Source organism: Podarcis melisellensis (genome assembly GCF_964234715.1).
Source record: "Podarcis melisellensis genome assembly, chromosome: 12".
Taxonomy (NCBI): domain Eukaryota; kingdom Metazoa; phylum Chordata; class Lepidosauria; order Squamata; family Lacertidae; genus Podarcis; species Podarcis melisellensis.
This window is the reverse complement of record NC_138544.1, coordinates 34,251,686-34,264,305: the sequence shown is the minus strand read 5'-3', so window position 1 is coordinate 34,264,305 and position 12,620 is coordinate 34,251,686. Positions and strand designations below refer to the sequence as shown.

The 12,620-nt window shown below is 39.7% G+C and overlaps 1 protein-coding gene across 13 annotated transcripts in view; it reads left to right on the top strand.

Annotated features, from left to right (window-relative positions):
- Positions 1-12,620, top strand: part of AKAP9 (A-kinase anchoring protein 9) — a 111,796-nt gene that overhangs the window by 85,720 nt on the left and 13,456 nt on the right. For 12 of the 13 annotated variants that reach the window (XM_081931335.1, XM_081931342.1, XM_081931337.1 and 9 more), the window contains 9 exons: positions 106-285; positions 3,119-4,186; positions 5,515-5,661; positions 6,065-6,526; positions 7,362-7,419; positions 7,570-7,691; positions 8,073-8,264; positions 10,962-11,150; positions 11,892-12,036. In XM_081931335.1, coding sequence (XP_081787461.1) covers positions 106-285; positions 3,119-4,186; positions 5,515-5,661; positions 6,065-6,526; positions 7,362-7,419; positions 7,570-7,691; positions 8,073-8,264; positions 10,962-11,150; positions 11,892-12,036 — 2,563 coding nt within the window. The remainder of the gene's footprint in view (positions 1-105; positions 286-3,118; positions 4,187-5,514; positions 5,662-6,064; positions 6,527-7,361; positions 7,420-7,569; positions 7,692-8,072; positions 8,265-10,961; positions 11,151-11,891; positions 12,037-12,620) is intronic. The other variant, XM_081931336.1, reaches the window with a different exon arrangement.

Sequence of the window (12,620 nt, the reverse complement as noted above, 5' to 3'; positions counted from 1 at the left end):
TTTTAAAAAGAATATATTAATATATATCTGTATATTCATCTTGTAAATGGAAAAGAATGAGAGAAACACAAGTTACATTATTTGCCGCTGTTTTTTTGTCTGTAGGAGGATATGGAAAAAATGGGACTAGCTATCCAGAAACCTGAAGATACTTCTATAAAGGGTCATCATGCAATTGCTGGAAAATTTGTGCAGATCATACAGGAAAAGGAACAGGAAATAAATGAACTTCATGAACAAATTTCAAAACTGCAACAGCAACTTGAAATTACAACAGATAACAAAGTACATGGTTTTGGGAATCTTTTGTGGGAACCTCTCTTTTCATTGTGAGATGTAAAATCAAGACTTCCGTATAAACGAAACAGTTTAAGATGTTAGAACGTGGGTTAGGCCACAGTGCATTTAGAAATCCATGTCCTGGTTTTCAAAATACAGTTCTCGTGGATTCTGCTTTCTCTTGATATATTTATTGAAATCTTAATTTCTGTGTAGTGGTAGATAATTGTGCAATTTTAGTCACAATTCCTCTGTAGGATAACTGGAGCAATATAAACATACATAATCTGAGTAGTGATTATCAGGATGCTAATGAAATGTATCATCTCCAGTACAAGTATTTATACAATGGGTTGTACTCTAATGCCATCTGCTGGATTTTGCCTAATTTCTGCCAGAGGTTTGCAGAAAAAATACGTTTTATAACTGAAATTGTGATTCTAGAAAGTTGCTGAATTCTTCTTGCAAACTTAGGATAGAGTGTCAGTGTATATTTTACAGCAAAGCACAAAAGGCAGACCAGTTTTTAATAGTTTTCAGAGTGCTGATGCCAGTTACTGTGAAACAAAGTGCTTCGAAAAGCAAAATTTAGTGAGTCATAATAGTTCTCTGTTCCAAGTTATAATAGTATTCCTGCTATTTTCAGGTTTTCAAAAGAGAAACTTGTTCTGGATCTTCCCTCCCCTCCTCCTTTCAATTTCAGGATCCCATATTTCTGTTCCTTTCATGACTACATGCCTAAAATCACTACTGCTGCTACTCATTTAGATATGTTACTTGTTCTTCAAGTTATGTAGCAAGTCCTCCACACAGCCTCCATTGCATTAGCAATAGAGAGAATTCACTAGCTTTATTTATATGTCTTTTCAGGAATTGCTATATCTTTTGGAAAGAGGAAGACAATTATTTGTACTGCTTCCCATAAATCCTGTGACTTTATCTTGTATCATTAAGATGTAAAATATCTAGAGCTTCTGAGTTTTCTGGTTCCATCTAGTTGTTGTTGTTTTTGTATTTCTTTTAATTTTAAGATTTTTGTGGTGGCTAATAAATGCTTTCTGCATCCTTTTGCTGAGAAAGCAAAAAGAAAGAGTTTTATTAGGTGAGGCCAAAGTCCATCCAAAACTCTATTCTTGAAGTTGTTATAAATCAATCACTGTCATCTATTCAAAGCCAATATTTCAGCTATTCTACATTGGTCTTTTGAATCCATTCTATTTATACTTCTCTTTCTGTTTCTACCTTTGAATTCCTAGCATTGAAACTCTTCCTGAGGTTTCTAAAGCACACCTTCCCCATGTAGCTACTTCTATCTTCCTCTAAATTATTTCTCTGAATAATTTGAATCTTCTTACTTGGTCTTTACACCTTTCCCTCTTTCTAAACAGATTTCTTTTAGATAAAATTCTGGAACATTCCTTGTATGGTTGGCAACTTATCTCTTGGATCATTTTGCCTTCTTCATAATAATACACCAGTGAAATAATATGCTTTATTATTTTTACTTCATAGTGTCCTTCCCCGCCCCCTTACAAAATCTCTTACATCTGTATAGTTGCCACTGTTTTGTAAAGTCATGATTTCACAGCTTTTGAATAGTCACCGGTTCTTTTTTCTCTCAGTCAAATGGCTACCAGCCACAGTGGCTATGTTCTCTCTCACTATTAGAGGCAGTATGCATCTGAATGCATGTCAGGAATCACAAGTGGAGATAGTGCTATGGGCTTCCCATAGGCATCTGGTTGGCCACTGAGAGACCAGGATGCTGGACTAGGTGGGCTTTTGACCTAACCCAACATGGCTCTTCTTACGTTGTTAAATGTATCCCACCTTTAAAAAAAAAGAAAAAAGATATGAGGTGTTGATTGTATGAGTTTCTCTTTTTTCCAGCCATATATAGTCGTATCTTGGTTTTCGAACAGCTTTGTTTTTGAATGTTTTGGCTCCCAAATGCCACAAACCCAGAAGTGACTGTTCTGGTTTGTGAACTATTTTTGGAAGCCAAACATCCCATGGGGCTTCCACAGCTTCTGATTGGCTGCAAGAGCTTCCTGCAGCCAATCAGAAGCTGCAGTTTGATTTCCATACGTTTTGGAAGTCAAATGGACTTCTGGAACGGGTTCCGTTTGACTTCCAAGGTACGACTGTACTTAGATAATATAGCAACTTCATCAGTGTAGGAAGATGTGGAAATTACCCTATGATTCTGTAACTTAGGAGACCGATCAGGATCCTTACTTATTCATTTTTTTGTTGTATGTTTGGACTGTGGAAAATAATGTTAAGTTCTAGTAACTAGGGATATAACGGTGGTTTTGTCGAAATAACCAGCACTCTGGAGAGTTCTTTTTTGCAAATCGCAAATGGGAATTCAGTAACTAGAATGAAGCTGAGGAGCTGAGATATAGGAATAGTTCTGGCAGTGAAAATATCAGTTGAATTAGAGTTACACAAATTACTCTCTAAGCTGCTTGTATATCTGCAGACATAATTGATCAAAAAGCACTATGAAGCAACTTGGTCCTGCATATAGTCCCTTTGAACACAAAGTCCAGTGAATTTTATATTCTCCAGTGAATTTTATATTTTCCAGAACTTGAAACATTTAAGTGGAAAATACCATGAAGTTTATGTTTGGACAAACCAAAATTCTTAAATAACTCTCAGAAACATTAGGTTCTTAAAACTTCCATGTGAAGGTGGATTGATTGGCACTATGCAATCAATCATATATTGATAATATGAGGAGTTGTTTATGTAAGCAAGTTGTTGGAATCAATTCCAGAACTGTCTACCTCTTTTGGATAATTAAATATTTTTTATTTCTTTGACCACCTAGGTGATTGACGGCAAAAATGAGCACATAAGGGAACTGGAGGCCCAAATAGAATATTTAAAGAGCGATCAGGAACGTGTGAAGCAAAACAGCGAACAGGAACTTGAGCAGCTAAATGACGTTATTGAAAAACTCCAGCAGGAGTTGGCAAATATTGAGCACAAAGTACCTCTGGACTTTTCTTTGACTCAGGAAGATGCAGATAACTTAAAATACCAGCTTGATGTCATGTTGGCAGAAAAGGAAGCTTTGGTGAAACAAGTGGAAAATAAATATGTAGAGGTTTCTGTCATGAAGAATGAACTTGAGGAAACAAAATTAAAGATGAGCAAGTTGGAGAAAGAAGTAGATGCACTGAAGAAAGAACATGAGAAAAAGGAAGGAATACACAGAAACACGCAGATGGACAGTGGTGTGGCAGAAATACGAGGATCAAGCCAACTGAAAACTGAAAGTCAGAAGAAAACTAAAATGTTAAAAAATGAAACCCCTCTTGGCTATGAGGAGGAAAATGCCAAAGATTCTTCCAGCACAAAGTTGCAGCAGCTTCAAGAGGCTTTGGAGGAAAAGGATTCAGAGCTAAAGCAACATTGCAATCAGCTCACGGATTTAAAAGAGCAAGCCCAGGCTGAGTCAGTGGTGCTTAAACAGAAAATAACAGCGCTGGAAGAAACGCTTGAGCAGAAAGTTGCTGCAGCCCTTGTGAGTCAAGCTCAGCTGAAAGCAGTTCTGGAGCAAAGTAAACTTCTCCAAGAAATGCAGGTGGTTTCAGGAGACGCCTTAGAAGCTATAAAAACTATTTCAGCGGAGAAAGGAAACAGCACGCCTGGAGAAGATGCAGGTTCTATATTATCTTCATTATCCAACAAACTTTTGGAAATGGAGAGCCAGCTGGCAGGTACACAGGGCAGCCTGGAGCTAGAAAAAGCAAAGGTAGAAATTGCACAGAAGGAAGCAAAGGAGAAGGAAGAGAGACTTGCTGAACTTCACCAGCTACTAGCAGAAGTAGAAGAAAAGCACAAAAAGGAGAAAGCAAAGAGTTCTAAGCAAGAAAAAGCGCTTACTGCTCAGGTGTGTGTGGCCTGAAAATGGCTGCTCATTCTTCTTTTATGGAGTAGGTGACTTTTCACAAAATATGGGTGAGGTGATGTTGGAAAACACCATATACATGACCAGAAATGTTTCTGCAATAGTTCATCAAGTCTCCTTGCACAGTGGGCAACAGATTTCTCAGTTGTAAGGAAACTTGTATCTTTTCGCTTTGCTTATCATGAACTATTGCCGTTCTATCAGATTATAATAATACTAGCTGCATAACTCTGCAAGGTAGAAAGAAGCACCTTCCCATCCATATACTTCAGTAAATTCTAAAAGGTCACCCAATTAAGTATTACTGTTTCTGAGGATGGATTCCAAAGACCATGTGTGAACGTCTACCCTCCTGCTGGAAATACTTTGGTTTCTTTTTGTGCAGTCTGCAGGTTGGAGTGGGAAGGAGCTGCTTACCTGGTTTCCCAGTACCTGGGTCTCTTGCTAGTTTCTGAGATGGGGAGGGAGCAAGGCAGTGGAGAAGTTGGTGCATTGCAGGCAAGTGGTGGGAGTTCCAGATTGACGGTGCTGCATCACCTGCTATATGCCAGCATCCCTGCTGCCCGCCAGTAACTGGCAGTGACCCCAGCATTGGGACGCAAGCTAAGCAGTACAGCCCCACCCTGCTCTGCCCACCAACTGCTACTGCTTGTGCCTTTCAAATAACCGCTGCTGAAAATGAGTAGACATTTTCTCTTGCTGATTCAATGCAAGTAGCTTCAGACAAGTTGTAGCACATTCAAAGAAGCACTTTGCTCGGCAATGGACTCTTGGAATCGTAGCTTTAGGTTATTCCATTTAATGCCATTCTGTTGTGCTCTAAGTGCTAAAGGTAATACTGGCCTGGTATGCATGATGTGGTAAGTCAGGCTTCCTCAACCTCGGCTCTCCAAATGTTTTTGGCCTACAACTCCCATGATCCCTAACTAACAGGACCAGTGGTCAGGGATGATGGGAATTGTAGTATTAAAAAACATCTGGAGGGCCGAGGTTGAGGAAGCCTGTGGTAAGCTATGACTTGCCATGACCTGCTGAATATGCACACTAGGCCAATATCTGTATTGTAGTACTCAGTGGCCTTTTCAAATGCTTCAACGGACTTCTTTAATGACCCAGAGCGCTTCAGAGACACCGCATCTTAGCTGCATGGTCCTGATTTCATTGGTTAGCAACCTAATGAACTACTTAAAGCTTTGTTACACAGCTTATGTCACGAGGAATCATGATATCAGGGTTGTAGTAGCAAATAAGCAAAACATGCCTGGGCTTATAGTCACAAAATTGGGGTTTTTTTGTACATTGCTGTACAGGTGGCTAAAGAATTGAGTGAAAACAAAGAAAGAAATATACTGTCTGATGATCCTGAACTAGAGAGAATCAGAGCTGAGTCTGTTGCTGCTAAGGAAGAGCTTAATAGTTACAGAGAAAAGGCAGAAAAACTTAATGAGCAGTTAATGGTAAGAACTGAACATTGCCATAATTATTTCATTTTGAGCTAATGATTGCTTGCAATATTTTCATAAAAGACTGTTTGGTTGAAGGGTGGTATTCTTATTCTTATATCAATTTGCATGATGTTTTTCCACATAAATGTGCCCAAAGCTACCTATGGGGTTTTTAAATTAAACAATTTAACTAACTTTACCATTTTATGTTTGTACAACTTCTATTTCTGAAAATGTCCGTGTTTAACTTACAGTTGGATTCCCTTGTTTGTTTTTGTGAGTTACATTGTAATGGCCACTGGCTGCCAACAATAAAAATCTGACTTTTTGTCCACTTTTAAACCACTTCAGATGTTTTAAACTCGATGCTTTGAAAAAGGTATTTGAAACACCTGTAATTCTGATCCATTTCTAGGTAAAAGAAACAAGTTTACTTCGTCTTGAAGAAGATCTAAGGCAAACCAAAGATATGCTGGCTGAGGCAGAAGAGAAAATTGAAAATTATGTAAGAAAGGAAAAGTGCATTGAAAAGTTAGAGAGTGTTTGTATCAATAGAAGTGATGCAGCATGTCAGACTGACAAAGCCCTGCACATCAACAGCTGCAACCAAACATCACAGCTCCTTGTCAAAAATGAGGAAATTCAGATTGATTTACAGAATGGGTGTTCTGCAGAGGAAGTTGCAGAAATCATCAAAGAATTCAGTGAAAAAATTGACAAAATGCAGGAGCTACATGCTGCTGAGATAATGGATATGGAGACCCGGCATATCTCGGAATCGGATGCACTAAAAAGAGAGCAGTTTATTGTAGTGCAGGAATTAACGGAGGAATGTAACACTTTGAAGGATGTCATAGAAGCCCTGAGAGATAAAGAGGTGTGTATTATCAATAATGTCACAACACTTCCATTTTCAATAAGAGGGTTTGCAGGGTGCCTACAAGGGAGTTGCACCAGTCATAGCATCATGGAGTTCTGTCACTATCAGATAAATTTCCATAGTTTCTCATCAGTCCAGGGGAATCCAGTGATAATGTGGGAAGAATGTCCAACCTTTTTCTTGCGGGCTTCCATAGATGGTCAGATGGTGATGTTCTTTTTGTGGCACTCTTGGCTATGAGAAGTGAGCACATGTGCTTTTGAAACTAGCACTCTTCATAGGAAATAGCTGCTTTATTGAGGGTTCCCTAGGGATTAATAGGGATAAGAGGAGAGGGAGGGTATAAGGAAAGGGGTCTGGGAGGGCTTTGAAAGGGTTTATGGTAGGACTCGGCATCTGGAGGCTCCTGGGGAACAAATCTGCCCTTGTTGGGGGAATGCTTATTAGTTCTCCAATATCTTTTTATAGAAAGGTTGTGGATAGCTTATGTGGACATGAATTGGATTCCCATAGAAGTGCTGGTCAGGGATTTAATGGAATCAACATTTTAAAGTGGGCCTCAAATACTTTTTCCTCTAAATTTCAGTGGCTGGTATAAATTGCAGAGATGTTATAAATTGTTGAAAGCAAGCTGAATTTAAGCTGGGAAGGTTGGTTGCTTTTGTGCTGACCTTGTAAATGATAATGGAGTGTGGTTGTATTTAAAACAACAACAACAACTAGTAGTTGTGCTGGTTGCTTTTGTTATTGTTTTCTTTAAAAAGCAGTTCATCCGTTTATTACAGTGAACTCAATCTTTATCTTTAGATTTATTTATTTTTTTGAATTTTAGGGGATCCCTGGCATAGCACAACCCTCATCTTCTAATGCTAGAGATGGATGCTCCAGTGGTAAGAGAACAATGTTTTTTCCCTGCATGCAGATTCAATTCCCACTATCTCCAAATATGGTTGAGAATGTCTCCTGTCTCTTGCTGCATTTGGCAGTATTTCCCTTTCCAGAAGCCATGTTGATTTGTCCCAATGATTTGCCTGTTTTAGACTCTAGTTCAGACTGGAGCCAAGGAGCATATCTTGTACCAAGCCAAGGATCAGATGCTGTATCAGAAGGAATAGGAGATGAAGGTGAAGAATCAACAGATATTCTTCCAAAGGGAATAAAGGTAAACAAGGGGATTTTACACCAGTATAATCTGGAATCCATTGCAACAACTATTACAGAGATTAGAGGGGAGATGTAGAAACAGAAAAACATACATACTGTTTGAGGAGCCAACATTTCCTCTTTGTTATAGTCATTGCTCTGGGCCAATTTGAGCATTATGAGGAGAAAATTACAGTCTCGTCTTTACAGCCATGAAGGTAGGGAGAGAGTGTTCAAGCCCAAGGCCCGTGCAAGTTTGAGCACTTAGGGGGGCAGTGGCTCCCCATTGCCTTTGGACTGCCCCTTTATCTTTGCATGGCTGATTTGATATGATGTGCTCAGAATGGTAAACAACAAACAGCATGATTTTATAACAGCTTTTGGCTTCTTTTTTTAACAGGGATTGCTAAGAGCTATTCATCGGGAAGGTGAACAGATTATCTCTCTCTCAGAATCTCCTTATAAGGAAAGTAACATACATTCTCTTAAACAAGGCCCAGAATTTTGGCTAGAAGAACGTAAGGCTTTCTTGGGCACTGTTTCATCTTTGAAGGATGTAATTGCAAAAATGCAGATTCACAGGGACACTGAGGTAATTATAACCGCAAAACTGCTTAGTCTTCATGGTTCGTACTAGATGCCTTTTTCTTTACGTAGGTTAATGTGAAATATTTGTTGTGCATTCTTTGATAGAAGAGGGCTATGAAGGGTGAAAAATTGACTGCAAGTAAATTTAAGATCCCTGCTAAATCGCATGCAAGTGATTTTTAAGTTTGGCCATTCCAAGCAGACATAAGAAACTGATCTAATTCTTGCCATATGTAAATCAATCCTATACAGGTCAACTTAGTAGTGACTCTCGTTGTGTTCAGTGGGACTTATTCCTAAGAAGGTGTATATAGAATTACAGCCCAAGTCATGCAAGCTCCAGAGAACTTGTACACACTCAGCATGACCTCTGATTTTTCTGCTTTGAACAGTAACCTTTGAAGACTTTGAAGGCAGAAGGGTCAATACCTAAATAACAAAAAGTAAAGACTGGCCAGTCATATACAAAAGCAATCAAACTGAGAATGTGGTCATATTCTTTGTTACATTTTTAGTTGGATTTAATTATTATTTTATTTAAGCAAAGGGCAAAAGGCTCAAGAATGACAAGGTTTAATGCAGAATCCAGCACAATAGTACTCCTAAAATGAACGGGAGGTTGCAATATGGCTCACCTTCCCTGGCCCTCTAAGCAAAACTAACCCCAACAACAACTATATTGAGAGTTTATTCAGCTTCTCAGTTGTTTACAAAAACTGGACCTAGCACTCACACATATTATTGGAGGCATCAGGCCCCAGTTGTCACACTTAACACACTGAAGTGGAGTTGTCTCCAGATTCCAAATGTTCTTCTACAACATGTACCACAAGCTTTACTCCAGTTACCACCACAGCTAGCCCAGAATCTGTTCCAGCAATTTGGGCCACCTCAAAACACATATGCAGCTTCTTTGAGTATTACTGATGACCACATTCTTATTGTGATGAAATGGAGATTGAAAATCTTGTGCCTGGTACAAATGAGTAGCAACAAAATATGTTGAAATTAACTCTCCAGGAAGGCAACAATGAGTTGCATTCAGGCAATTTGCGCTGAATAAATGGTAAGCTATTTCCTCTTAGAAAAACAGCATTCTTCAGTATCCCTCAAAAAAGCACAGGTATTGCATTCCCAGTAGTATTTAAATATATTTAAATAGTATGCATAAGTTAAAAGTCAGATCAGTGAAAGTTAACAACCCTTCAGGTGATCAGAGTAAGGTGCTGATCAGTAAACACGCTGAGTTCTGTGAGGAGGATGTAAAGTCAAAGTCTCCTGTCAGGCGTGATGTTCTCTCAGAATGTCTCTCTGATCCAGAAGACAGTTCTGATGAGGCGGAAAGAGAGGCTGAGGCTGCTGATGACGACCAGGTCACTGACCAGGGTCAAGAGCAGAATGTGGCATCTCCACAAGTTGTTAAGAGAGTGCCCAAAAGTGAGCCTAGTTCTCCTGTGAGTGTGATGGAAAGGATTCGAAGACGCTTTAAGTCAGAAGGAGAATCCCATGATGCAGAGGACACACCTGCTGATCAAAGTGAGTCAGAGGGAACACCTGAGTTTGTGCCTAGGAGGTCCAGTCGCACAACAAAGGGTATTCCACCAGAGAGGTACCAGGCCACAGGTGCGTGGGTAAGTTTCGCACAGTGCGATTCTGAGAGTTGTGAGGTGGTTCCACAGTTGCCTAACAGGGACGCCAAGAGAGGGCGCAAGGCATTGGGGAAGGCATTGATCTCACAGAGTTTTGCTGAGGATGTTCCACAGGTGCAGTCGGAATCCAACGCAAGGGGGGGTGTGAGTGTTCAGAACTTAAATGGTTAAGGGTTCTGAGTGTGCGTCACATTCCGACGTCAGACGTAAGCTGGGAGGAGACAGAAGCTTTTAGAAGCTAAGGAGGAGGAGTTTTTTCCTGTACTTTCACTTCTCTCTGTGTATCTGTGAGAGAGAAAGACGTGCCTTTGGATATGGCTGAAAGAAGCCCCGGTCTTTGTAGCTGAAATGTTTTAATAAAGAGCTGTAAATAGACGAACCTGTCTGTGTGTGCTTGCCAGAAGAAGGAAGTAAGTCTGCTTTACACCGCTGTGTGTTCTACTCTGCTAAGCCGTGACCTGAAGGGAGCAACAGTGGCGCAGCTTTGAAGAAGTGTGCCGGACCCGTTATAAACTGCTGATTGACGATCATAAAGTAATCAGGTGTCACGGCAGATCGATTTCCAAGATAACACACTGAAGTGGAGTTGTCTCCAGATTCCAAATGTTCTTCTACAACATGTACCACAAGCTTTACTCCAGTTACCACCACAGCTAGCCCAGAATCTGTTCCAGCAATTTGGGCCACCTCAAAACACATATGCAGCTTCTTTGAGTATTACTGATGACCACATTCTTATTGTGATGAAATGGAGATTGAAAATCTTGTGCCTGGTACAAATGAGTAGCAACAAAATATGTTGAAATTAACTCTCCAGGAAGGCAACAATGAGTTGCATTCAGGCAATTTGCGCTGAATAAATGGTAAGCTATTTCCTCTTAGAAAAACAGCATTCTTCAGTATCCCTCAAAAAAGCACAGGTATTGCATTCCCAGTAGTATTTAAATATATTTAAATAGTATGCATAAGTTAAAAGTCAGATCAGTGAAAGTTAACAACAAAAGAGTTTGACGTGATGATATGACTACTTAATTGCATTCATGCCTTTGTAGTTTTATGCAGGATCTGAATCTTCTGAAGGTGTCTCAGATTGGCGAGCTGAACTTCTGTATGCTGTTCAACAAGTGTTTCAAAAAGAAAAGGACGTTCTTCTAGCAGCGTTTCAAATGGAGTTGGCTGAAATGGGCATTAGAGATGTAATGGAGATTGTGGATCAGTTGGAAAAGAGACTTCAAGAACAGGTAAGACTTACTCATGTATGGCAAAAATTGTGATTCTCTTTCTACAAACTTTTAAATTACTGTATTAAACTACAGAAGCTCTTCACATTGTGGTTTTAAATCCTAGCAATTGTCTTGCCTGTTGCTCCACAGTCTTGCCTGTCAATCCAGTGTCCAAAAGCATATTGGTGAAACAATTTATATACTGCTTCATCTGCCTTCCATGTTGCTAAGGTTGTTCCCAGAGAGTCAACTTTGAACTTTCTCCAAAACTGTAGTTTATAAACTTTTTCCATCTTTGCCTGCAAACCTATACCTTTGTACCCCCTAAGCTCCATTGAAACTTACTTCTGAGTAGATATATATATATATAATTGCACTGCAACAGGAATATTTCCTTCACTTAAAAATGTAAATTGAAAAGCATTCTATAAAGATGTAGTGTCATGCTATTGTGATACCACAATGCTTTTATTTTATAGAAATACAGTTTAAGAAAAGTAGAAGACTTGTTACTGAAGATCACCACACAGAAATGATAAAACTATAAACATTAATAGTTATTACTGCTCCCTTGATGAAATCCTGCATGTTTTGCTTTATGTGCTCTTCAGTGGCAAACACAATGTTCTGTATAAAATGCTTGAGATGACAATAACTTGCTAAATTGTGATTACTGAAGACACATTTTAGATAATAATCTGGGTTATTGCTCACTCATTTGGTGTTATTGTTCTTTCTTTTGTTTCTAATTGATAACAGCACATATTTCAGAGAACTGCTGTGGACTGCATTCAGAATGCGGATAGAAGAAGTCTGTTAATGGAAATCAATTTATTGCGTGCTCAGCTGAACAACAGAAGAACTGATCTAAGGGGAGAACTAGAAATGGAGCCAAAATGTCACGGTAATTTATATGACTCTGTGCTGCTATGTATGCTTATATATTCATGAAGGTAAAGGGACCCCTGACCGTTAGGTCCAGTCGTGAATGACTCTGGGGTTGCAGCGCTCATCTCGCTTTAGTGGCCAAGGGAGCCGGCGTACAGCTTCTGGGTCATGTGGCCACCATTTATCATCCCGCCAGAGCAGTACCTATTTATCTACTTGCACTTTGACGTGCTTTCGAACTGCTAGGTTGGCAGGAGCAGGGACCGAGCAACGGGAGCTCACCCCATCACGGGGATTTGAACCGCTGACCTTCTGATCGGCAAGCCCTAGGCTGAGTGGTTTAACCCACAGCTCCACCCACGTCCCTTATATATTCATAAACATCTGCTAATAGATGGAGCCGTTGTTCTTATCTGAAAGGTGTTTCTACTTGGGTGTTAGGATGTCAAGTGGTTTGGTTCCCCCTACAGTTGAATGCAAGCAAAACCTTCCAAGGAAGTTGACTCTCCCTCCCTTGAAACCTTAGTTCTTTTTCTGGCCAAGCTAAGGAGGACCCTAGAGAAAAAAAATGGGAGATAGGAAAACCAGACATAGACAAAT